Genomic DNA, 23,400 nt, shown 5'->3' with positions numbered 1-23,400 from the left:
TACACCACATGAATGTAATCTGGGAAGCACAATCTTTAATACAACCAAAGATGACAACAAAATAGGGCTCTCTGTCGAAGACAGACTCTTCTTAGAAGTCATGGACAGAGAGATGCACATGGACAGTGCCAACAGCTGGGTGGCACCACTTCCATTCAGAACACCCCGCACACACCTACCTCGCAACCGAGACCAGGCTCTCACACGGCTAGCTTCTCTTCAGCGCACTCTGGAGAGAAGGCCTGAAATGAAAAATCACTTTGTTACTTTCATGCAAAACATCTTTGATCGTGATCATGCTGAGTTAGCCCCTCAACTCCAAGATGGAAAAGAGTGTTGGTATTTACCCATCTTCGGGGTTTACCATCCACAGAAGCCAGGCCAAATCAGAGTGGTCTTTGACTCAAGTGCAAAGTGTCAGGGTGTGTCACTCAACGACGTCCTCCTTTCTGGACCTGACCTTAATAACAGCTTATTAGGAGTTTTGCTGCGCTTCAGGCGTGAGGCCGTAGCAGTCACCGTGGATGTTGAACAGATGTTCCACAGCTTCGTTGTACAAGAAGACCATCGAGACTTCCTCCGCTTCTTCTGGCACAAACACAACGACCCGGCTAAAGACATCTGTGAGTACCGCATGAAGGTTCATGTGTTTGGCAACAGCCCATCCCCTTCAGTTGCTATATATGGCCTTCGACGTGCTGCAGCTCACAGCGGGGAGGAGTTCGGGTCGGATGCACAACACTTCGTTGAGAGGGAGTTTTATGTGGATGATGGGCTTTTGTCAAGAGCCACAGTCAGCGAAGCCGTCAATCTGCTAAAGTGCACTCAAGAAATGCTCGCCACATCCAACATTCGACTTCACAAAGTCGCATCTAACAGTAGGGAAGTTATGGAAGCTTTTCCTGCTGAAGACCGCGCCAAAGGGCTCAAGGACCTCAGCTTAGACGCTGTCGCTGATGCAACACCAATTCAGCGAAGCCTCGGCCTGAGGTGGGACATAGTGGAAGACACTTTCACCTTTCAAGTCACTGACACAGTGAAACCCTACACTCGGAGAGGTGTCCTAGCCACCATCAATGGACTCTTTGATCCGTTAGGATTTGCTGCGCCAGTCACTATTCAGGGAAAGATGCTGTTGAGAGAGCTCTCATGCAAAGACCTCGATTGGGACTCTCCTCTACCTGCAGATAGGGAGACTGAATGGAATACTTGGAGAAACTCTCTCAGTGATCTCCAGCAGCTACACATTCAGAGACCGTATGCTGATGCCACTATTTCATCCTCCATAAAGAAGGAGCTACACGTTTTCTCAGACGCCTCAGTGAAAGCTATTGTAGCCGTTGCATACATTAAGACTACTGATACAGAAGAGAAAACTCACACAGGATTTGTCTAGGAAAAGCTAAGTTAGCTCCACAGTCTGCCCACACAATCCCAAGACTAGAATTAGGTGCTGCTGTTTTAGCCACAGAAATAGCAGAAATCATCACCAGCGAATGGACATTGTTTTTGATGCTGTTGAATTTTATACAGATAGCCGCGTAGTCTTAGGATACATAACCAACCAGACTAGGAGGTTCTATGTATATGTTGAGAACAGAGTGCAGCGCATCAGGAGGACATCAGAGCCAGCACAATGGCATTATGTTCCCACAAGCTGTAACCCGGCCGATATAGGCACACGCTCTGTGCCCGCAGCCATGCTAGGCCACAGTGCTTGGCTCAAAGGTCCTGCCTTCTTGTCACAAGCCACAAGAAAGCCGGATAACGAAACACACAAGCTCATCAATCCCAACTCAGATGTGGAAGTGCGAGCACTCGCCACTCACATGTGTGCTGCTGATGGGTCTCAGCTTGGATCTCAGCGGTTTAGCCGCTTTTCTTCATGGAAGATGCTGACCAGAGCCATCAGCCTGCTAATTCACATCCTCCAATCCCTGAAAAACAAAGAGCATGACCAGGTATGTCAATCATGGCATTACTGCCAGCAGCAACGCACCTGTGAAGACATAAAGACAGCCGAAAATGTCATCATCAAATGTGTGCAAAGAGAGGCCTTTAAGGAGGAGCTCACCAGCATCACACAGGGAAAAGACATCTCTGTCCACAGTTCATTACACAAACTCAGTCCCTATTGTGATGACGAAGGCATCATCAGAGTTGGAGGAAGACTCAGCCAGGCCAACCTTGAATACAAAGAGAAACACCCTGCTGTCATACCAAGTGGTCATGTTGCCAAGCTTCTCATAGATCACTATCATCGGCGGGTGCAGCATCAGGGGCGGGTTTTTACAGAGGGAGCTCTCCGATCTGCAGGATATTGGCTAATGGGAGCCAGAAGACTCATAAAGACTGTCCTTCACAACTGCATCACTTGCAGAAAACTCAGAGGTCGAGCTAATGAACAGAAAATGGCTGATTTACCACACGACCGCCTGAGCACCGAACCTCCATTCACCTTCATTGGCCTAGATGTTTTTGGCCCCTGGCCTGTGCTCACACGCCGTACCAGGGGAGGACAGGCTAACAGTAAGCGATGGGCCGTCCTTTTCACGTGCTTGAGCACACGTGCTATCCACATCGAACTGATTGAGTCTATGGATACATCCAGTTTCATCAACGCCCTCCGCCGATTCTTCAGTCTGCGAGGCCCTGCCAAACAGATCCGATCAGACTGTGGAACTAATTTCGTGGGTGCCTGCCGGGAACTGGGTTTCCTGTTGTCCGAGCCCAGCATGTCAAGCATCAGAAGGTACGTCAGCGAAGAGGGCTGCACCTGGGTCTTTAACCCGCCTCATTCTTCCCACATGGGAGGCAGCTGGGAACGAATGATCGGAATATCCAGACGCATCCTCGACGCAATGCTCCTTCAATCTAGCCAAACTCACTTGACACACGAGGTGCTCTCTACACTCATGTCAGAGGTAACCGCCATCATCAATGCCAGACCACTGTCCCCCATCACGACTGACCCAGACTCTCCTTTACTCCTCACCCCGGCTATGCTCCTCACTCAGAAGGTGTGCACTCCTCTTCCTCCCCCCGGAGGTTTCAATGGAAAAGATCTCCATAAACAACAGTGGAGACAAGTGCAGCGCCTCGCATACATGTTTTGGAACAAATGGAGGCGGGAATATATTGGAACACTTCAAAGCCGGAGCAAGTGGCAGACTGATCAACCAAACCTCAAGGTGGGAGATGTGGTGCTGATGAAAGACGGACAAGTCAATCGCAATGAGTGGCCTATGGGCCTTATCAACAAGACCTTCCCTGACAAGGACAGTAAGGTCAGAAAAGTCGAAATAAAGATCATCAAGAACGGAACAGCCAAGACCTATGAGAGGCCTGTGTCTGAAACAGTGCTTCTTATGTCTTCTGAAGATTGAGCAACACTTCATTGTTTAGAGACTGTAAATTGTGTGTTTCTGTTTTACATGCCATTAGTTTTAATTGTAGTGGTATTTTCTCAAATCCCAGACGGGGAGTGTCATGGCACACGTTTAAATATGGTGTTTTACTGCCACCTTGTGGTTAATTTTGAGATAGGCAAGCACTAACAGGAAGTTAACGTGCATTCGCAATAGTTGTACTCGTACTCTGTCTTACCGAGAAGTTGATGGTCACCTACTTAACACGTTCATGCTTGAGAAGGCTTTACTTGTAAGTACACAAAATACTGTATGAGCCACTGTTTGTTTTGTAGTCTGTTTAATGTGATGGAAAACGTTTTTGGGAAACTAGCATCATTAGATTAGATATGAAACCCTGCCTTAATGTAGCGTGTTTAGCATTATAGCTAACATTTGCCTGTTAGGCTATATGTACCTTTGTGCAACGTGAACCAATATATTCTTTAATTTGTACTATTTGTTTACTTGCAGTTTTACAAATATCTAGAGGGAAAAACACTTCAATAGAAGAAAAGATAGAAGTAAACAACAAAGGAAATACACTTCTGCTTCCAAGTCTTTTATTTGCTAGTTTAGCCCTCAGAGTGTTAGCTGTCTGTCAAGTTGGGCAAATGAGCGCGCAGCTAGGACAGAACAGTTTGATCAAATTGTCTTTTGTTTTGTTTATTTATAGTTTATTTTTGGCCAAGAGTTGCATCCATAGCAAAAACAAATTTGTCTCGGGCACATGGACTTCATTTCCACAAAAAGTAAAAACACACACCCTTCTTAACGGATCAACTATAGATTATCAATACACAAATAAAATAAAAACTTACCACATCTAGAATGCCATAGATTAACATCTGAAGGAATATTTCCGTACACTTTCGGTGGTCTCCAGGTCGAACCATTGAGTACAACTCCTTATTTTTGGTCAGGTTCAGGAAGTTCAAAACATTATGATAACCGCAGGTAACAGCAGTGTCCCCGGATTCTATTGGAATAATATCAAGAAAATACCTCTGTCAGAAAGTTACTTCTCTCAGATAAACTAACCAAATGTTACCAGACATCTTCAACATCTCCCTGAACCAAGCTGTTGTACTCCCATGCTTCAAGGAAACCACCATCATACCTGTGCCGAAGAAGTCATCTTCATCCTGCTTCAATGACTACCTCCAAGGAAGCACTGAAATACACCATCATGGAGTACTTCAAGAGGCTAGTCATGAAGCAAATCAAATCTGACCTCCGCCCTTCTTTGGACCAGTTTCATTTTGCATATTGAGTCATCGAAACAGTCCGCTGAGAATGCCATCTCCTCTGCTCTCCACCCAGCCCTTATCCACTTGGACACTAAAAACTCCTATGTTAGGATGCTGTTCAAAGACTTTAGCTCAGCATTCAACATCATCATCCCGCAACATGGGCCTCAGTCCCCTTCTCTGCAACTGGCTGCTGGACTTCCTCACTGCCAGACCCCAATCTGTACGGGTCGGCAAGAACACATCAGACACCATCATGCTGAATACCAAGGCGCCATCGATAGCATCCTCAGTAGCTGCATCACTGTGTGGTTTGGAAGCTGCACAGCCTCCAGCCATAATACCCTGCAGGCCATAGTGAACACTGCTGAGAGGATCATGGTGCTTCACTCCCATCACTCCCGGACCTTCACAGCACCCGCATCATCCGCAAAGCACTCAGCATTGTGGGTGACCCCTCCCATCCCTCCGACTGCCTCTTCACCCTCCTGCCTTTAGGGAGAAGGTTCCTCTGCCTGAGTTCGAGCTCTCTTCCGACTAAGAAACGTGTTTTTTCACCAGGCTGTCAAGAGGCTGAACTTTCTCCCCTCCTTCCCACCTGTCCTTCCTGCCCCCATTGGACTTGGACTCTAAAATCCCACACACACATCCCTCACCAGACACTTTCTACGCTTCTATGGACAGTTTTTTTCACTAACTTTCATTTTTTACTGGAATATGTTCATCCTCATCCGTTTTGAAGTGATTGTTATTTTGAAGAATGGACTGTTGTGCCTTTATTTATGCCTCTTAATTTGTGCATATGTTTATATGTGTCTATGTTGTTTACGTATGTGTATATATTTTTTCAAATCCTCTGGATCTCTCTGTATGTACACACAAACTGAAAGATGGACAATTTAGCCTATTTACCACACCTTAGATATGCGTGCTCAACATACCTAATACCTAGGTTGAGCTTATCTGAAGACCACTCCTCATCACACCCAGAGCTTCAGCATCTTCCTCATCTCATCATCACCAGTGTTTAGATTGCACAGGGGGATCAGTACTCTACTTACGGATTCACCAAACCCTTAAAATATCTGGTATAACGTTGTCATAATGCCAGAGACTATCCAAACGTACTCATACTGTTCATATTTGTGAGCGCCACATGTTTTTGCTAACATCTGACGGTTGACGGTTTTTACATTTAATCACTTGACACATTTTGATTGTTTACATACTTGCAGCTGTGATTTGATTTAAGACCATCCTGAAGCTCTGGTTGCTCTGTGTTATTCCAGGAACTTCCACCTGACAGAAAACATTATGCAGATCTACATTCAATATTATTTCCATGCACACACACAAACTGCTTTCCCACAAAGCATTTTGAATTGCCTCTGCAGATATATTTTGAGAGAACCCCTTATAGATGTTTTACCCTACTACAAATAGTAAATGGGATTTGTGGAGTGCAGGGCACTGTAAAATGGTAATTTATCTTTCTCATTTTCCAGGAACAGCATACCTGTTACACAGAATTATCCAAATACTTACTTGTGAAGAGTTTTCCTAATACACATAGCTATAGCTTAATCTTTTGTGTCCTGTTTTATGCTGTATCACAAACAAATCTTCATTCACCTAAACTGAATTGGAGTGGCAACACAAATGTCTCACCTGCATGCTACATGCAGAATTGTTCCAGCTTACCTGTGAGGAGAAGCAGAAAGAGGAAACCTGCAAACATCTTGACTGGGAGAGGTCTGCAAAGTAAATGAGCATCCCTGTCCTCTGTGCTTTCTGGGAAGATTTGTTTCAGTCGTACAGATAATATCTCTCCTGGAAGAGGGACGGGCAATTGATTGACCAACATTCTATTTTTAACTGATTAATAAATGATATTAACTCGCTAATGCAGCAACGCTCCCAGCAATTGACAACAATCTCGACACTAAGCGGAAAATGATCTGTTTATTTTGCTTCCGCTTTTGTGGCAGTTTGTTTCCAAAAGTAAAGCAGTTCAATGTCAGAGCTGCTTTTGGATGCAAGCAAAGTGGAATTCACGTTTAAATTATATTTTTAAAAAACTATTATCAGGTGTAATTTATTACTGTGCCAAACGTTCCCATTTCCTCATGGCACAATCTTGTTTATTCCTCACATAAACGTTTATGCCGCTTTTAATTAAGTTGGAAAATGGTCCAGAATAATTTAACAATACCATAGGTTCAGTTGACAACCATTACAATATCACTGGTTGTATATTATAACAATGATCAACGATCCAATCTTATCAATGCAGTGTGAATACATTGTAACAATCGTTTTATAAGGTGTAATTTGCAATACACATACTCCAAAAGGAGGGGGGCAGCATTGATGGCAGCTGAATTGATGTTGATAAAACAAATGAGAACACAATGCAGTTTAACACCTCAATTATACCGAACATACAGAGACATTTGAAAAAGATTAAAGTAATTACTGCCTGTCAGGGTTTGGGGAAATAGGGCCCAAGTGCAGCAAAAAGGGAGGCAGGTATGGGTACAAACAAAAGGCGAGCTTTATTCCAAAAGCTGTTTTACAAAAATACAAAGTTAGGAAAAATCCAGGGCATGAAAAACGCTTGACTTGAACACATGAAAGACGACAACGAACTGACAGAGAACACAAGGGAAAGCAGGACTAATTACAAAGACACTAATCACGACACAAGCCACAGCTGGGGAGGGGAGGCAGAAACATGAGGGCAACAGGTGACAACAATCAGGGGCGGGGCAGACGCTGACAATGGCGGGAAAACACACAAAGACAGAAAGTAACAGGGCCTGCAATGAGAAACAAGGTAAGTACAAAATAAAACAGGAAATGGAAAACGAGACACAACACGAAACACAGGGGCTTGACATGACGTGAATACATGAACACCTCACTTGGTATGACATAAATAGTAGATTAAACATGAAATGACAGACATAATAAATAAACATAACTAACAGATTTGACGAGACATAACACTGCCAAGCAAACCAGAAATTGCATCCATACAAATATGTCCCCAAAAGTGACCAAAGGAAATCATTGGTCCCCCCAACTGATTAAAAACCAAACCGTGTGTGTTTGTTTCAGGAGACAAATTTGAATTTAGTTTTTTGAAGACAGATAAACTTTATTTAACAAATTGAGAACAATTTTAACAAGGGCTCTCTTAAAATATATAATCAGGAATGCATTATACAAAAAAGTGTGAAATGTTATGCAAAACATGAATACAACACAAGGACTAAGCAGACACATTAAACATAAAAAGAGCATGCATCATTTATATTGTATTATTTCTTTGTGTGGTACTATGAGCTTGATATACATTTTCAGAGCTAATACTGTACATTCAGATTCACAAATGTTCCATTACTTTAAAACATCAACAACATTAACGCAATTGCACTATATGTTCTAAGAAGAAAAATAAAGTATGTTTAAGTTTCCTGCAAGAATCTAGACAACCGGTGATACATAAACCTTGTGCATATTACACACTGAAAACATGAAAAGATTAGATATGGTCATTTTAGGGTCATTTTTTTTAATGGAAACAGACAATTGTGTTTTTATGAAGTATCAATAATCACCTCTATCCATTGTTCCATTTTAAAAATAAAATAATTAAGAACAGACTTACCACTGTTAAATAGAAAATAAAGAAAAACGTGTTGACTTTTTTGGCCACTCTGGTCCAGTAACCGGGCTTCTCCTTGGCATTGCTGAGGAGCAGGGACAATGTTTTCTGCATCTCCCTCAGCTCATCTGAGAGCTTCTCCAAGGCATGATACTCCTCCATCACCTTTCTGCTGTTGCCCTGCAAAAAATGATTTTGTAGTCTGGTTTACAAAACTATGGATTCTACCTTTATCTGCTGATATTTTTGAGATTTGGCATTTTGTGGCAAAGTGCATCTAACCTCTTTGGTTACAGGCAGCAATTCAGATGGAGTTTCACACGTAGACACATCATAGATACAAGCGCATTGAGTCCATTCGTTTCCCTCTGGAAAGACAATTTCCCCCAAATTCAACATATTACAATTAACTGGAATGTACAAATAAGAAAAACAATAACTAAAACACATTATAATAAGAGACCATTTTGAAATAGGATCATAGCATTTAAGACACTTAATTGTGTTGGGGCATGAAGAGGGCTTCATAATGGCCCCTTCTCGCCCCATGATGGAACCCATCTTCAAAATGGGAAATTGATCCTGGTCTTACCTTGGTGACTATTGTGGAAGTTGGGATTGCCCCTCTTGTTACAGTCCTTGCGCTGACATTTATCTGCCTGGTTCTCTTTGGATGCTTGGGAGTCTTTTTCCATCAGATGCGTCACCAAAATTGTCTCCAGGAGGCTTAGTAGCATCAGAGCAAAAATCCCAATGCAATAAAGCGCTGAAGGAGAAGGCAGCATTAGTGCGGACAAATAAACACAATTTGACAGTCCAAGAGGAATGACTCTAAGCTGCTTTACCAATAAGAGGAATCCTGTTTGAAGAGGCAGGGAGAATTTCATTCAGAATAAGTTGTAACACAGTGACAGCGAGCAGCACAGTGACCTTGAAGCTGAGCTTCTCTCCACCGTTGTCTGAGATCAGGAAGGAGGCCAAGTCCAGACACAGAAAGAAGAGCACAGGTACCAGGAAGTTGATAATATAGAGGATAGACCGCCTCTTCATGGTGATCTGTGAAATAAATGTCAGTGCTAAATGGTTGATGTGTTTAATCTTAAAATAATATGGAATAATGTGCTCCTATTTTTCAACATCAGCAGTGTGGATTTGATTTTAAAGACAAAAAAGTATTTTTCCTCAAGTGTATTCTCTAACACTAGGTTTATTTGAGGAAAAACCTGTCAAATGGACTCAAGTAAATATATTTCTGAAATACAATTTCGTTTACATTTTCAGATCAGACTAAAAATGGAAAAAATGAAATAAATGGAAAAGAGAAATATGGAGGACTAAAACCGGAATGAAATAAGGAAAGGTTGATGGACAGAACTATATGGGGGGAATAAACTATTAAGGGAAATTTGATAACAAACTGAAAGAAATAAGGAAAGAAGGAATAAAATAGTAACAAATAAATAGACCTTCATGTTTCACCTAAAGAATCTGCTTTATGACACAGTTACTGTGAACATCTGTTTACATACAGTGTAAATGATGATGTCTTGGCTGATCAGATCGCTGGCGTTGTTGATGGTAACGATCATGTTGAGGAACAGCCATTCGTACTGAGTCCGCATCACATCACGGGACCACTCTGTGGCCTCTGTAGAGTTGTCGCTTGGCTGGAGCCGAATGTCCTTTGCTGTAATGAAAGATAAACAGACCGATTAAAAGTGCTGGGGTGTCGAGGTGAGTGGTTGAGATTGTAAGTCATTGTAAGTTTGATTCACAAGTCAGTAGAGGCAGCAGGACAGACCAAGTTATGTTGGAATTAGGAATCATTTTTTAGCATTAAAACCAACTTAACTTGATCTGGTGCAAATAAAGAGGGTACATCTATAAACAGTGTTAAAACTCATTTGTTGTAAAGATATGAATGTTGATAACATTCACACCCAAAAAGCATGGTGAACAAAAGGGGTTTCAAGAGGTGTTTGGGTGGGTTGTCAACATCGCTGCAGACCTCTCGCAGTAAAGACAGTCTACAATTGGAGAAAGGATACAGCAAGAACTAAGACCACAGCCCTGGGAAGCGATGAGGTTTGGGTGAGGGGTCACCTTCACCCTGGGCCTAGAGGTGGTCTTGCTGCACATCCACAGAGGCACTTGGGAGATGTCCCAGGGGATCCACCCACACTGCAAGATAGTTTATGACCTGTAAAGTTGAATCCCTCAAGCAAACTCTTCACTTTGGGAAGTTTAAAAATACTTTCGATTCATTATGAAAGTGTGGCAGGACAGACTGTATTTAATATGAAACACTGGAAAATCATGGGCAGAAGTGTGACTTTTACTTTGTTTAACTTTAAACCTTTTAGGAGGACTTGCATAAACCTAAAATCCACAGCATTGCGACTGGTTTATTCACAGGCCAGGGGCATCATCGCAAAGACAAAAGGTAGGGGATGTTTTTCTTATCAAATGAGGCTATTGGACATTACATTCCCAAAGCTGATTTGTATGATGCACTTATTTCCTGCAATGACTCACCAGTTTCAAGATTCATTTAACTACAATGTTGCTACAATGTTTATTTCTTCAGCGGACTACATTTCAACATTGGGCACCTGCATAAAATGAGCTGGATTTCCCAATTAAAACTATCACTCACAAGTTATTTTATAAACGAAACCCCGATACTCGTCCCATAAAGTTTCCCCCTTGTCAAAACAAACCCTTATTAACAGAACCCATCACTATCTCACCGGTGTGTATGATAGACTTGAAGGAAAGGTTGCAGTTCTGTATGTCAAAGGGGAACCGGTAAATGTGCATCCTGCAAGTGCTGACCAGCACCTGGTCGTTGTGGACTTCAACATCACCTTTATTATTGATGGTAAGATAAGGACTCGGAGGGGCTTTGTCCTTCTCTGTCCTGTAAGAGAACACACAGCGACATGTGAACGCAAAAACACACATGATGGCAATTGATTCAGGACCTTTTCAGAATAAGGGAAGCAGAAGATATAAATGACAAGACTTATTTTAACAAATTCAAAGTCCATATGCATCCCTATGTTGAACTCACTGAAATACAGTTAAATTAAATCCTAGTGTTTATTTAATTAGATGAATCAATGAATAAAATTATATATCTTCCCATAAATCTTCTTTAACTTAAATAGTAACCTTTACTTTGTGATACAGTGCCTCAGTGAGTTAAAAGTATAAAATAATTATTTAAAAAACGGTTCAGATCACAAATATGACTTGTTTATATTTGTTTAGTCTAATTTGTCAATTTTCTAACTACATTAGAATCTCACCATTACAGAGAAAGACATCAATATTGTGTGTGTGTGTGTGTGTGTGTGTGTGTGTGTGTGTGTGTGTGTGTGTGTGTGTGTGTGTGTGTGTGTGTGTGTGTGTGTGTGTGTGTGTGTGTGTGTGTGTGTGTGTGTGTGTGTGTGTGTGTGTGTGTGTGTGTAGATACAGTTACACTTACATTTCCTCAATAATGATATCTGGTACCCACAACACTTCAGCAGGAAGAGAAACATTATCAATTCCACAAAACTGATTTGGATCCCAGGATATGTATTCATTGTGCCACCTCTTCAGGGGAAGACAGAAAACAGGAAGATTTAGGGAAAGCAAGCAGGAAAAATCAAATCCATGATAACATAATAAAAATAATATACAGTTTAAATGGAAAAATAAACTAAAGTTTCTTCAAGATTTATCACAGTACTCACCATGACAGTCCAAACATAAGGGATGAATTTCTGGTCTTTCTCAACCTGTAAACAAATAAATTGACAAGTATATGGTTGTTCTGATTAGGGGTAAAGTGGGATTAAATGGTATGGCATGGTAATACAAATCTGGGCTCAATCACGCTTATTTACATTACATTTGGTGACAGAGAAACAAAGGCTAAATTAAAGGTTGTGAGATATACAGTAATTATTACGAAAGCTAATATGACTCATTTTTTCCTTATGTTCCATCCATCCATCCATCCATCCATCCATCCATCCATCCATCCATCTTCTCCCGCTTATCCATCAGGGTCGCGGAAGTAACAGCTCCAGCAGAGAGGCCCAAACTTCTCTTTCCCCAGCCACATAAACCAGCTCTGACTGGGGGATTCCAAGGTGCTCCAAGGCCAGCGAAGAGATATAATCCCTCCACCTGGTTCCTAGGTCTACCCCTCGGTCTCTTCCCAGCTGGACGTGCCTGGAACAACTCCCTAGGGAGACGCCCAGGTGGCATCCTCACTAGGTGCCGACGACCCGGACACAGCTCTCGCTTTGGGAGTACAGAGATTGGATGGCCCTGAGTAGAGACCCCCTCACCCCATACTCCCGCAGCACATCCCACAGTATCTCCCTGGGAACCCGGTCATACGCTTTCTCCAAATCCACAAAGCACATGTAGACCGATGAGCGTACTCCCAGGCCCCCTCCAGGATCCTTGCGAGAGTAAAAAGCTGGTCCGTCGTTCCACGACCAGGATCCAATCCGCATTGTTCCTCTTCAATCTGAGGTTCGACAATCGGTTGGACCCGCCTTTCCAGCACCTTAGAGTAAACTTTCCCGGGGAGCCTGAGTAATGTGATGCCTCTGTAATTGGCACACACCCTCTGATCCCCCTTTTTAAAAAGTGGAACCACCACCCCGGTCTGCCACTCATTCGGTACTGTTTCCGACTTCCACGCAATGTTGATGAGACTTGTCAACCATGACAGTCCCTCAACACCCAGAGCCTTCAGCATTTCTGGAGGGTGTTGCCCACGTTGCTTATTCGGACTGTGCCAAAGAGTCCTCCTTCTGGGCCTGGCTCCAGAAGGGGACCCCGGGCTTCCTCTGGGCCGGGTATCCTCGCTTTCATGTATGTTTTCCATGAGGTCTTTTGAACCAATCTTAGTCTGGCCCTTTACCTGAGACCGATTTGCCATGGGAGACCCTACCAGGAACACAAGGTTCCAGACAACACAGCTCCCAGGTTCATCAGGGCACACAAACCTCTCCACCACGATAAGGTGCTGGTTCTCGGAAAGTCTCCTTATGTTCCAGGTAAATGTAAATCAATATGTTAAACTGACATATTTGTAATGTGATTTCGTTTATTATAGACACATATAAATACAAGGTAGTATCTTCATTAACATTTTTGAACAGAACAGCTAAAGGAACCCATTTTGTCTGTACTGCATTTCCTCCTTACATACCCTGAAGATTGTTCAAAGAACTTTTTCGTCAGAATATCTATTCACAGTTCGGGAAAACCTGACAGAAGATCAAAGCTTTCTCTTACCACATCCAGAATGGCATAGAGCAGCACTTCCAGTGAAACCAGTGTAGGGCGTTTGTAGTTTTTAACGGGCCGGGTCATTGAGTACAGCTCATTGGATCTGTTCAGCTGCAGGTGGTCTAAAACATCCTGATAACTGCATTCCTTCTCAGGGAACACCCCATCTACAGCAAAAACATCAACACATTCAGAAAATGACTCGTTTAAAAAAAGGAAATGTGGAAACAATGCTCTTTTTAACTTTTCTTCTAGATTAGAACTTCTTATGTTTGTCTGGACATTCAGAGAAAAATCACATAATTCTCTGTGGTTAGTTTTCATTGCTTCTGAGTGTATTATCAAACCAGAAATAAACACCAGCTCACACACACATCTGCAGCAATATCCTGTGGTTGTGGTCACTGAAAGGCCATTATGAGATGGGCGTTGGCAGAACTGCAAGGGTTTTATCTAATAACTTTCAAAAGTGATCATTATTGCAGTAATTCCAAATTAAATGGGGCTGTCCAGAGAGAAATCTGCTATTTATCACCACATTGCATGTTGTGGAAATCATGCACCATTTCCGGCTCAAATCTCGGAATAAAAACCTTATTATGTAAACAAAGTTTTTATTTTAATGTTCCTATGTTGATGTGCTTACTTTCTTCTTTTTTTTTTTACATTTTGGTATTACTCTGGAAACCAAAAGCATTTTGTTCAAATGAGCAGCCCCACAGGACTGTCATTAAATAAATAAAGCCAGATTTCTGAAGAAATGTCCAGGCTTACCTGTGAGGAAGAGCAGAAAGATGAAACCAGTAAGCATCATGGCAACAACAACTGTGAGAATCCAAACAGAGTGAGACGTCTGCACAGGTAATGTCCGCCTCTCAGTACTGTCTGGAAATGTCTCCAAGACTCCCACATACCGGAAGATGCTGATGGTTTTTTTGTTTTTTTTAATCACATTATCATGACAGACAGACGTGGTCACTCCCACAGTGGTCATCCCAGCATTCCCCTGTGTTTTCATGGAGGAAAAAGAGGCTCGAGCCTAAAGTGGACTCTAATGGTATTTAATGGTGAAAGTAAGTGACTTAATCAACACTTTGCTCACTCACCCAGACAATGTAATACATTTAAGTCAATAACACCTGCATAGCAGCTAATTTATTATAACGTTATTAGTACTGACAACATTACATACATATGGTGATATTTTACCATTTGCTTGAAAAGTGGATTTAAATACACTTCATTCAAGATAGAAAACGTCATAAAAATAAATGTTGGTCTTTGTTTTGAAGACAAATGATGTTCAAATTAGAGTGAAGTTTTGGAGCTATACCTTCACAGTGAAATCACTGCTTAATCATCAGATTTGTAATCATAAACTTTGAAAACACAGAACTTTTTAAGAACATATTGAGAATCCAAAGTATTAAAAAAAAAGGATGCGCCCACCCCCTTGTGGCGGCACACAGACTCAGTCAGGGACAAATTAGAGCTAATAAATGACTTGATGGATACTGTATTTTTTCCTGTTAATTTAATCATTCAAAAAGGACCAAGATGCATGTTCAGTGTGATGATGTCACATAAAGGAGTTGTTTTAGGAGGAGTGCGATTATGATGAGGGCATAATTAGAGATGTTATCAGGAAAAATAGAGATTAAATGGTTGGACTACATATGAAGTTCTCTGTCAATTCTTCTGTTATAGATTGTCACAAACCGGCTCAGGGAATGCGATCAAAAATGGGGAGACAAGTCATTTATTAAAGTGACAATATAATATCCATGTAAGGGTATCGAAGGTGTGTGCAAGTGTTGCCGGCGAGTGACGAACCAAACTGGGCCTGGATGGCTCCTGGAACAAAGAGAGAGACATTGAGGGTTGGCCTGTATTTATAGCCTCCGTGGAGACACTCACAGGTGTCCCCACTTTTGACGAACCACCCTCCCTGACTGCTGCTGGCACAGAGCAGCAGGCACACAGAGCAGAGAGGGCGGTGTTGTTACACTTACCAACATTCTGCCAGTTAGACTATTTTCAACCTGGGGCAGAATTATAAGCAAAGGTCTCTTCCTCTCCAAAACAAACAAACATGGTCATTAAAACCTGTGAAATGACTGAATAAAGCATTACAAATAAGAGTTACTTGAATGCTGTACAGCCTACACTAACACTGCAATCAGTTTTCATAGTGTCTGCCCATTATAAAGGCTGAAAACAAAACAAGTGCTTTAATGGGGCAACATAAGTGAGCTATTATTTACAGTATGTGATTATCTATAATATTGTCTGCTGCTGTGAAAAGGTCTACAGTTGAGATATTTCAGTCTGTTCTAAAGTGATTCATAAGCAAGCGAGCAAGACCAAAAAAAGGTCCTCTGTGATTCGATGTGCTGAAACAATGAGACATGTAAAAGTCCTTAGGGGACTTTTACATGTCTCATTGGCAGTTTGAGTGATGACTGTGCACATGATTCTGTCTCCTTGTTATTTAACACCCTCCTCTCTGACTGCATTTATAGCATAAAGGCTGGGGAGGAAGGCTGTGATTAGTTTAAAGTCTGAGTGACAGATCAGCTGTAAGGTGAAAGTAGACAAACAGAACAAGAGGGTAGGATCCATTGATCTGCCTGCGGAGATAATTTGAAATATTACAGATAAAAAAAAGAAATGAGTTCAGTGATGGATTGAATTGGAGGCGGTTTAGTCTCTCTTTATTCTCTTTCATCCATTGTTCTCATAGGTTTACATTTGTCCCTACTCCACACAGGATTTAGGAGGTGCATCACATGCACCAGCTGCACTTTCATTTAAACAATTAGTGGTGGGTGACTTATGGGGAGTGGGAAAAGGTGGGCAGAGGTCTGGTGACAGCAGGGCTAAGAGGGACCGGTGAAACTAATTAGGGAGCGCAGCCAATTAACAAAGGAACATCATGGAGCCGGCCAGATTACGGCAAATATATCGGTGGTTTTACATTCATTAAAAACTTTTTTTCACTCCATTTTAAAACATTTAAAGGTCCTAATATACATAAAGTGTAACTTAGAAATGAATATTAAAATTAAAATACATTTGCACACTTATGTACTGACATTTGGCAAAATGGGGTGCACTTAGATGATGCACTCATAATGATGTGGTAAATGAAGCACTTAACAAAAACAAGTTATAAATGTAACCAAATTGAGACACGAATGAGCTCATAATTCCAGTAGAAATTCTAAAACCTAGATTTAACTTTCACTTTTTTTTATTTGACAGCCAAATTAAAAAGTCCATGCTTCTGCAGGCAAGATCTCCTGTTTGCAAATATTAGTGAAACTTTTATCAACAGTATTATTCTTTGCAAGACACATTTACAGAATCATGTAACTTTACTTTTAACCTGGCAAAAATGATCTAACCTGAACTATATCAAATAGATTTTAAAAAGAGATACTATAAATACAGAAGGTGAGCTTTTACAACACCGCAACAATTGTTGAAATAAGGGTAAAACACAGAAACTGTAAAGTATTGTTTTACACGTCTAATTGTTCCATTCGATGAAGATGAGGGATAGAAACAGTGACACAGTGATGAGATAGAAAATGAAAAAAGCTTTGTTGATTCTTGCCGCCCATTGGCCAGATTTCCCTACTTGGTGTCTGCAGCTCAGGTGTAGATTCAGAGTGTGCTGCAGCTCCTTCAGCTCCTCCAGGATCAGCAGCAAGACGTGAGACTCTTGGTACTGAATGCTGTTGTTTACCTGCACACACCAGGAGTCCAAGACTCATGTTAGAGTGGTTTCATGGTAATGTATTGCAAGCCAGGTGGATAGAGTACATGTTATCACACAGGATACACACAGGTTTAAAACTGTAATTATATATGTATATTAAAATATATGCTTTCTTTAATCAGATATCCACCTAAAACTGTTTTTACAGAATTGTAAGAAAACTGGCCATAGAAAATGGGAGTGAATGCACTTTTCCATCCACTATTGTCATGCCAATATTGGGAATATTATGAGTTAATTTATTGGTATAAACCAGGGGTGTCCAAACTTTATTCCCTGAGGTCAAATACGGAGATATACTAGGGCTGGGCCCCTAAATAGCGGTGAGTTACAGTATATTGCCCCATAAGTAAAGATATAAGTTAACAAAATCAATCAAATGCAGGTACTTTATGCTTAATACTTGATATGCTTCTTCTTCTTTTTTTAACAGCCTACATCAAAGCTCCCTATAGGGTCTCATTTATTTTGTTACTAAAAGTGTTGGCAGCTCATCCCGTAAAACACAAGCATCAGATTGCTTATAATAAGGGGAAATAGGAAGGGTATATTTCAAGCGTGTTATGTAAGTTATTGGGCTGTTTTATTTAATATATTTTTGCATTTATATTTAAGAAGTACAATATAAGACAAGCACAAGTTACAGGTGTGCGCCATCTCCAATTTTACTCTTAGAATTTCCTGAGGGCAATTTCTAAATGGACAACGGCCTGCAGTTGGCCCCCGGGCCGTATTTTGGACACCCCTGGTATAAACAATGCTGCTGATTCTCCAGTTGGGTGCCATTAAACCATTGCAGAAGATGACCTCACAAAATGTGAATAAAAGAGTCAAATGAACGAAACAATGTGGGGAACATAAAGGAGATATGGCATTTATGTTTCTTTTATGAATCTATTTCACAAACATTTTCAGTTTCCTCATTGCTCACACTGATCTAAAACGTTCCAGTCATCAGTGGATGTTTAAGTCACAGGTTTTAGAATTAAATGATGAAAGATCCTGCATCCTGTCCACCTGTCTTGATACTTAATACTGCTTAATTTGAAAAACTATAATGCTGTACCCCTTCAGCCATCGGCAGCGGCTCATGCTGTTTCTCACTGTCAGACACTTTGCAGATGCATGAACAGCAGTTATCTCTTTTCTCCTCTAAAAACAAAGCACAATAATTATGATTCACAATTATTATTATTGTAAAAAAAACACTGGAGAGTTTATATATTTGTGTTAGTTAAAGTAATTAGATTTTTGTGAAAATACGTCGTAAACGGATATTGTCAAAAGTGGCAAGTGATTAAACTACAATCATTAGCAGAATTGTCTTTAAACAGTTGTGTTTGTGAATCATTCAATAGTTCTGGGTCTTACCAGGGTTACAGTTATTGACTTGAACTTTCTCCTGTTTGACCTCCAAGTTGTTCCTCAGCCTGAGCTTCTCGTAGGAAGCAGAGTCTTTCTCCATGAGATACGTTACCAAAATCGTCTCCAGCAGGCTGAGCAGCATCAGAGCAAAAATCACAATGCAGTAGGTTGCTGAAAGGATCAAACAGGCAATAAAAAGTAATGCTATTTGATTCACAATCCAGTGAACAATACGCTCTTAAAGTGTCAGTCAGTACCATAGACTGTATAAATAAGGTCAGTACCTATGAGAGGAGTCTTGTTGGACATGGAGGGAAGGATGTCATTCAGGATGAGCAGCAGGACAGAGATGGCCAACAGCACGGTCACTTTGAAGCCCAGCTTCTCTCCTCGATGGTCTGCGATGAAGAAGGAGGCGATGTCCAGACTAAGGAAGAACAGGATGGGTAACAGGAAATTGATGACATGGAGGAGGGGCCTCCTTTTCATGGTGAACTAGGAAAAAAAAGTTACAAGGGTCATGGTGATTAACAGGAAATTATGACATCTCTGGATTTAGAAATTCTTCCTTGAGTCAAAATGGACATTTGTTCCACATCTGATGAAAAGGAGAATGGATGGATGAGGCATGGATAGACAAAAAACATCATGTCCTGTGAAAAACATGTAGATGCTCAAGACACTCACATCATTTTTACAGTAACTTGTATTACATAACCAGGTCAGAAATTCGTAAAACTGACTTTGCAAAATGCAAAAGCTAGAGAACATGAATATTAATTATGATATGAATATTGATGAAATAGCCCAACTTGTAATTAAAAGCACACATTTGTCATTCTTAATACTGTTTGATACGTAATCAAATTATACCTCCAGCTACAGTATTACATAATATATAATGTACTGTCAGCATCACCTGTAATTACACCTACACTAGATGTGTTCATATCCTATTTATTCAAGCATATGTTAATACTGTTAACATTGTTCACACAGCTCTTATTAAATATATAGCATACCACGCATGGTTTATTTCAAATTACAATTTCTTTACATTTTCCTGTAAATACTGTGCTCTCTGCTCTTCTGGTCAGATGCTTAACATCGTCTCAGAGCCTGCGATATGAACACATTTCATTGAATATATAATCTGTAGGTATATAAACTCACAGTGTATATGAGCTGTTCCCACTGTTTCATGCCGAAGGTGAAGTTGTTGCTGGAGATGGACACATGAAGGAACTCCCACTCCCCCTGAGACTGTATCAACTCTCGGGAAAACTGGGTGGCTCGAGATGCGTTGGAGAAAGGGAGGATACGGAGCTCATCAACTGAGGAGGGAGGGAGAACGTTTCAGAGAACAAGACAAAAAAAAGTAACCCCAGACAGCCATACTCCCCCTCCTCACCGCAGTGTATCGCAGACCCAATGGAAATATTGCACTTCTGTGTGTCGAACGGGAACTTATAGATGTCCATCCTGCAGGTGCTCACCACCCTCAGGTCCTCTTCAAGGGTGACTGTCCCATCGTGCAACACATACATGTACGGATTCAGAGGGGAGTCATCCTTCTGTACCCTGACACACAAACACGGGTCAAGTTTGTAGAACTGTAAACTATTCCAGATAACCTGGGTGAATAGATGATGAAGCTTCTTTCACAGGTTAACGTGCTAGCTTTTTATTGTTCTTCACAATATTATGAAAACTGGTGTGAAAAAAAATATATCACCCATTCTTTATCAAAACCACTTGTGTTCCATTCACTGAATTCATTGCAATTGTTTTAGGAACTTTATTCAGTTTCCTCATCCATTTTAATTCCTGCTTTTTTCAGGTGACGTTTCTATCTCATCTTTTAAAGAAGCCTTTGACACACATTTGGGGAAATGCGCTAATAAGCTTTGTCAAACTTGAAGTCTGTTTTTGTGTCACTGATTATGTCTTTGTTTTTATTACTCTATTCACAAGCTCCACTTTGAATCTGTGTGTGTGTGTTGTAGGCTCACATCTCATAGATGAACAGGTCTGGAATCCAGAGCATTTCTCTAGGAACTGAAATCGAATTGATTCCACAAAACTGATCGGGGTCCCATGAGATGCGTTCATGGTTCCACTTCTGCAGTAAATTAAAGGCGTACAACGGGGAAAATAAGAGACAGTTAGTTTTAGACAGATTTAATAAAGCATCAGCTGACCAACCAGTGTTGGCTGAGGGTCAAAGGTGATCAGAAAGAGACATTTTGCATTTAAATAATCAAAACTCACCATTGTTGCCCAGACGAAAGGAATAAAAGTTTGTGTTTTCTCAATCTGGGAATAACACACACACATAAGTCAGGACTGATCGAATGCATGGCAACATTTAGCAGGTGATTCATACACCTACCACAGCCAGGATGGCGTAGAGGATGATGTCCAGCTGCACCACAGTGGGGTGTTTGTAGTTCAGGACGGGCCGGGTCAGTTTATACAAGTTGTTATTGGTGGTCAGGTTCAGGTAATCCACTACTTCCTGGTAACTGCACACTTTCTCAGAGGAAGACCCCCCTGCTGTACATCAGAGAGCAGTTTTTGTGTTTGATCTTTCCTAAAAATAAATCTCTTTGCTTTAGGTTAGCTTTTTTTTCTCTCATATATATGTTTGATTTTATTTATTATTATTGATTGTTATTTTTTCATGTGATTGCAATGCTTGGGTGTAGCGATTTAACTGTGCTGATGATAACAATGCTGATTAAAAATGTCAACACTGCAATAAATATGATAATATTGTGTAGATTGAGCGGCAAATAATAAATATACGCTTCTGTGCAGTTCTGGATATCTCTCCACCTCCCTACTCTTGTCCTTTTTCATTGATTCACTAGTTAATTGTTAATTTGTCTTTTTTTTAATAAACTATTGATAATTCTCTAGTTAACCGTGGACTTAGCTGGCTGACAAAGTGAAATCACACTTATTTTCACTGTACTGTTGTGAAATGTAAAAGCGTTCCTCAAGAAAAGTAAATGAATAAAAAGAAACAGCAAAGGGAAACAGGCAGACAAAAGAAGTCATGGCTTTGAGTTTGACTAAAGTTGACCTTTTTTGCTTCATGATTTACAATTAAAACTATGATGTGAAATAGCTGTGACAACAAGTCCAGGCTCCACTTCCTCACAGTTTATAAATCAGATATAAGTGGAGCTAGACTGATTGAAAAATGCTATACTAAAGTTCATCATTGGCACTTTGCTGTCAAAGGAGTCAAACAATAATATTTAAGACACTTTTTCGAGGTTAAACACAAAAACATGCTAATGCAGTACTAAGTCTTACCTGTGAAGACGATCAGGAGGAAAAAAGCAACATGCATCATGTCTGCAGTCGTGTGTGTGCTCCTGCTGTGGGACCAGAGACTAAGATTTGAGCCGACAAGGGCTGGGCTGAAGGAATGACCTCTGCCTTAAAGGAAAAACCCCTCCCACAGTGCAGAGCAGGGATTGGCTTGGGGGGACATGCAGCATAGTGTCATCAGGCCTTGGTTTGACCCATAAGTCAAGTAAAATTAAAGGTTACAACTAAACCAAGGGGAGGGCAGGTGGGAAGGACTCATCCATCTGAGAGGAGACAGGATATGGATTTACAAAAACTTATTTGACCCTTACGGATAGTACATGTGAGTGCACACAGTTGCAAAACAGATTTCTCCTGCAACACTTGCAGAGCAGCCCACGTCAAATGAGAAAGTCAAATTCAATTAGAGTGGAACTTGATAACCAGAAGGAAGTGGTAATTACATTATGAACATTGCAGCCATTTAAAGCCACTTGTTCTTGTTGACTTCCCGCTGTCAGGCTCACCATGGCATTAAAGCTGCTTTATTATTAATGGATTCATTCATTCATTCATCGAGTCTCTTTTTGAACAGTAAGTGACTTTGCAAATGCAATTTTATTTCTGAGATTTTTAATGGACTGTTGTTCTTACACTGAAGTTTATGAACAACTAATGATTTTCTTTTCTTTTATTCGATATTTCTGAACAATAATACAAAATCTATAGATTTTCAAATCCAATTCAATGTTCATCCTATGTTCTGATTCCCTAAATTAATAATTATCCATAAAATAATCAATGAATTTTCTGTCAACTGAGTAAAAACGAGTCCTGAAAATATTTTGAATTCTGATATTTTTGTTATGTTGCAAGCAAACCTTATTATTGCCATAAACTGAAAGAATTGCACACTTTATAGGAATAGTGAATACAAACGAGAGGCTAACTAGGAGACTCTAAATCACTAAATCGTGTACATTATGGAAGACATGGTAATGGCATTTTTGGGTGTCATGTTTAAAGCTGTATTAATTTTGTACACTTGGTGACAGTGCAACACAAATACTTTCGCAATTAACGTCTAAGCAAATCATTATTTATTTACAACCCCGCAGACAGAAATATTCAGAGTTGTGTTTCTTCCCGCCTGTTAAATTTAAGTCCATTATTAACCCCCATTGAGGTCTGGAAGTAATTCCTTGCTCTTAAGCTGTATTCTCCACTATGTTTAAATGCTAGCTAGCTGTGACTGTAGGCCTGTTTCTCTAAAGAGGTCCTTTACTGAAAACAGCTACCTGCTGT

The 23,400-nt window shown here is 40.7% G+C and overlaps 2 protein-coding genes across 2 annotated transcripts; both read right to left on the bottom strand.

The window, feature by feature from the left end:
- Positions 1-7,998: 7,998 nt before the first annotated feature.
- On the bottom strand, positions 7,999-14,436 carry LOC134870966 (5-hydroxytryptamine receptor 3A-like). Its single transcript, XM_063893522.1, has 10 exons — positions 14,400-14,436; positions 13,632-13,792; positions 12,068-12,112; positions 11,818-11,927; positions 11,078-11,247; positions 9,857-10,014; positions 9,173-9,383; positions 8,920-9,093; positions 8,610-8,695; positions 7,999-8,507 (listed from the first exon to the last, which is right to left on the bottom strand). The coding sequence occupies exons 1-10, from the start codon at positions 14,434-14,436 to the stop codon at positions 8,283-8,285; spliced, it is 1,377 nt and encodes a 458-aa protein (XP_063749592.1). The 3' UTR covers positions 7,999-8,282.
- Positions 14,437-16,823: 2,387 nt separating this feature from the next.
- LOC134871245 (5-hydroxytryptamine receptor 3A-like) lies at positions 16,824-22,138 on the bottom strand. Its single transcript, XM_063893935.1, has 10 exons — positions 22,099-22,138; positions 21,167-21,327; positions 21,046-21,090; positions 20,787-20,896; positions 20,186-20,355; positions 19,948-20,108; positions 19,059-19,269; positions 18,781-18,945; positions 18,476-18,561; positions 16,824-17,376 (listed from the first exon to the last, which is right to left on the bottom strand). The coding sequence occupies exons 1-10, from the start codon at positions 22,136-22,138 to the stop codon at positions 17,158-17,160; spliced, it is 1,368 nt and encodes a 455-aa protein (XP_063750005.1). The 3' UTR covers positions 16,824-17,157.
- Positions 22,139-23,400: the final 1,262 nt, after the last annotated feature.

Source organism: Eleginops maclovinus, chromosome 10, assembly GCF_036324505.1.
Source record: "Eleginops maclovinus isolate JMC-PN-2008 ecotype Puerto Natales chromosome 10, JC_Emac_rtc_rv5, whole genome shotgun sequence".
NCBI classification, from domain to species: Eukaryota; Metazoa; Chordata; class Actinopteri; order Perciformes; family Eleginopidae; genus Eleginops; species Eleginops maclovinus.
This window is presented reverse-complemented; position numbering and strand designations above follow the sequence as displayed.

Bases quoted from the DNA above. Each gene is read 5' to 3' on its own strand.
- LOC134870966 (XM_063893522.1), bottom strand. From the start codon at position 14,436: ATGCTTACTGGTTTCATCTTTCTGCTCTTCCTCACAG. The intron at 11,248-11,817 runs GTAAGTGTAACT...GTTCTCTTACAG, and splicing joins GATATCATTATTGAGGAAAT to GACAGAGAAGGACAAAGCCC. The intron at 10,015-11,077 runs GTGAGATAGTGA...CTTTCATTACAG, and splicing joins CAAGTCTATCATACACACCG to CAAAGGACATTCGGCTCCAG.
- LOC134871245 (XM_063893935.1), bottom strand. From the start codon at position 22,138: ATGATGCATGTTGCTTTTTTCCTCCTGATCGTCTTCACAG. The intron at 20,109-20,185 runs GTGAGGAGGGGG...CTCCCTCCTCAG, and splicing joins TGGGTCTGCGATACACTGCG to TTGATGAGCTCCGTATCCTC. The intron at 17,377-18,475 runs GTACAGCATTAT...TGGTGTGTGCAG, and splicing joins CGCTGCCGATGGCTGAAGGG to GTAAACAACAGCATTCAGTA.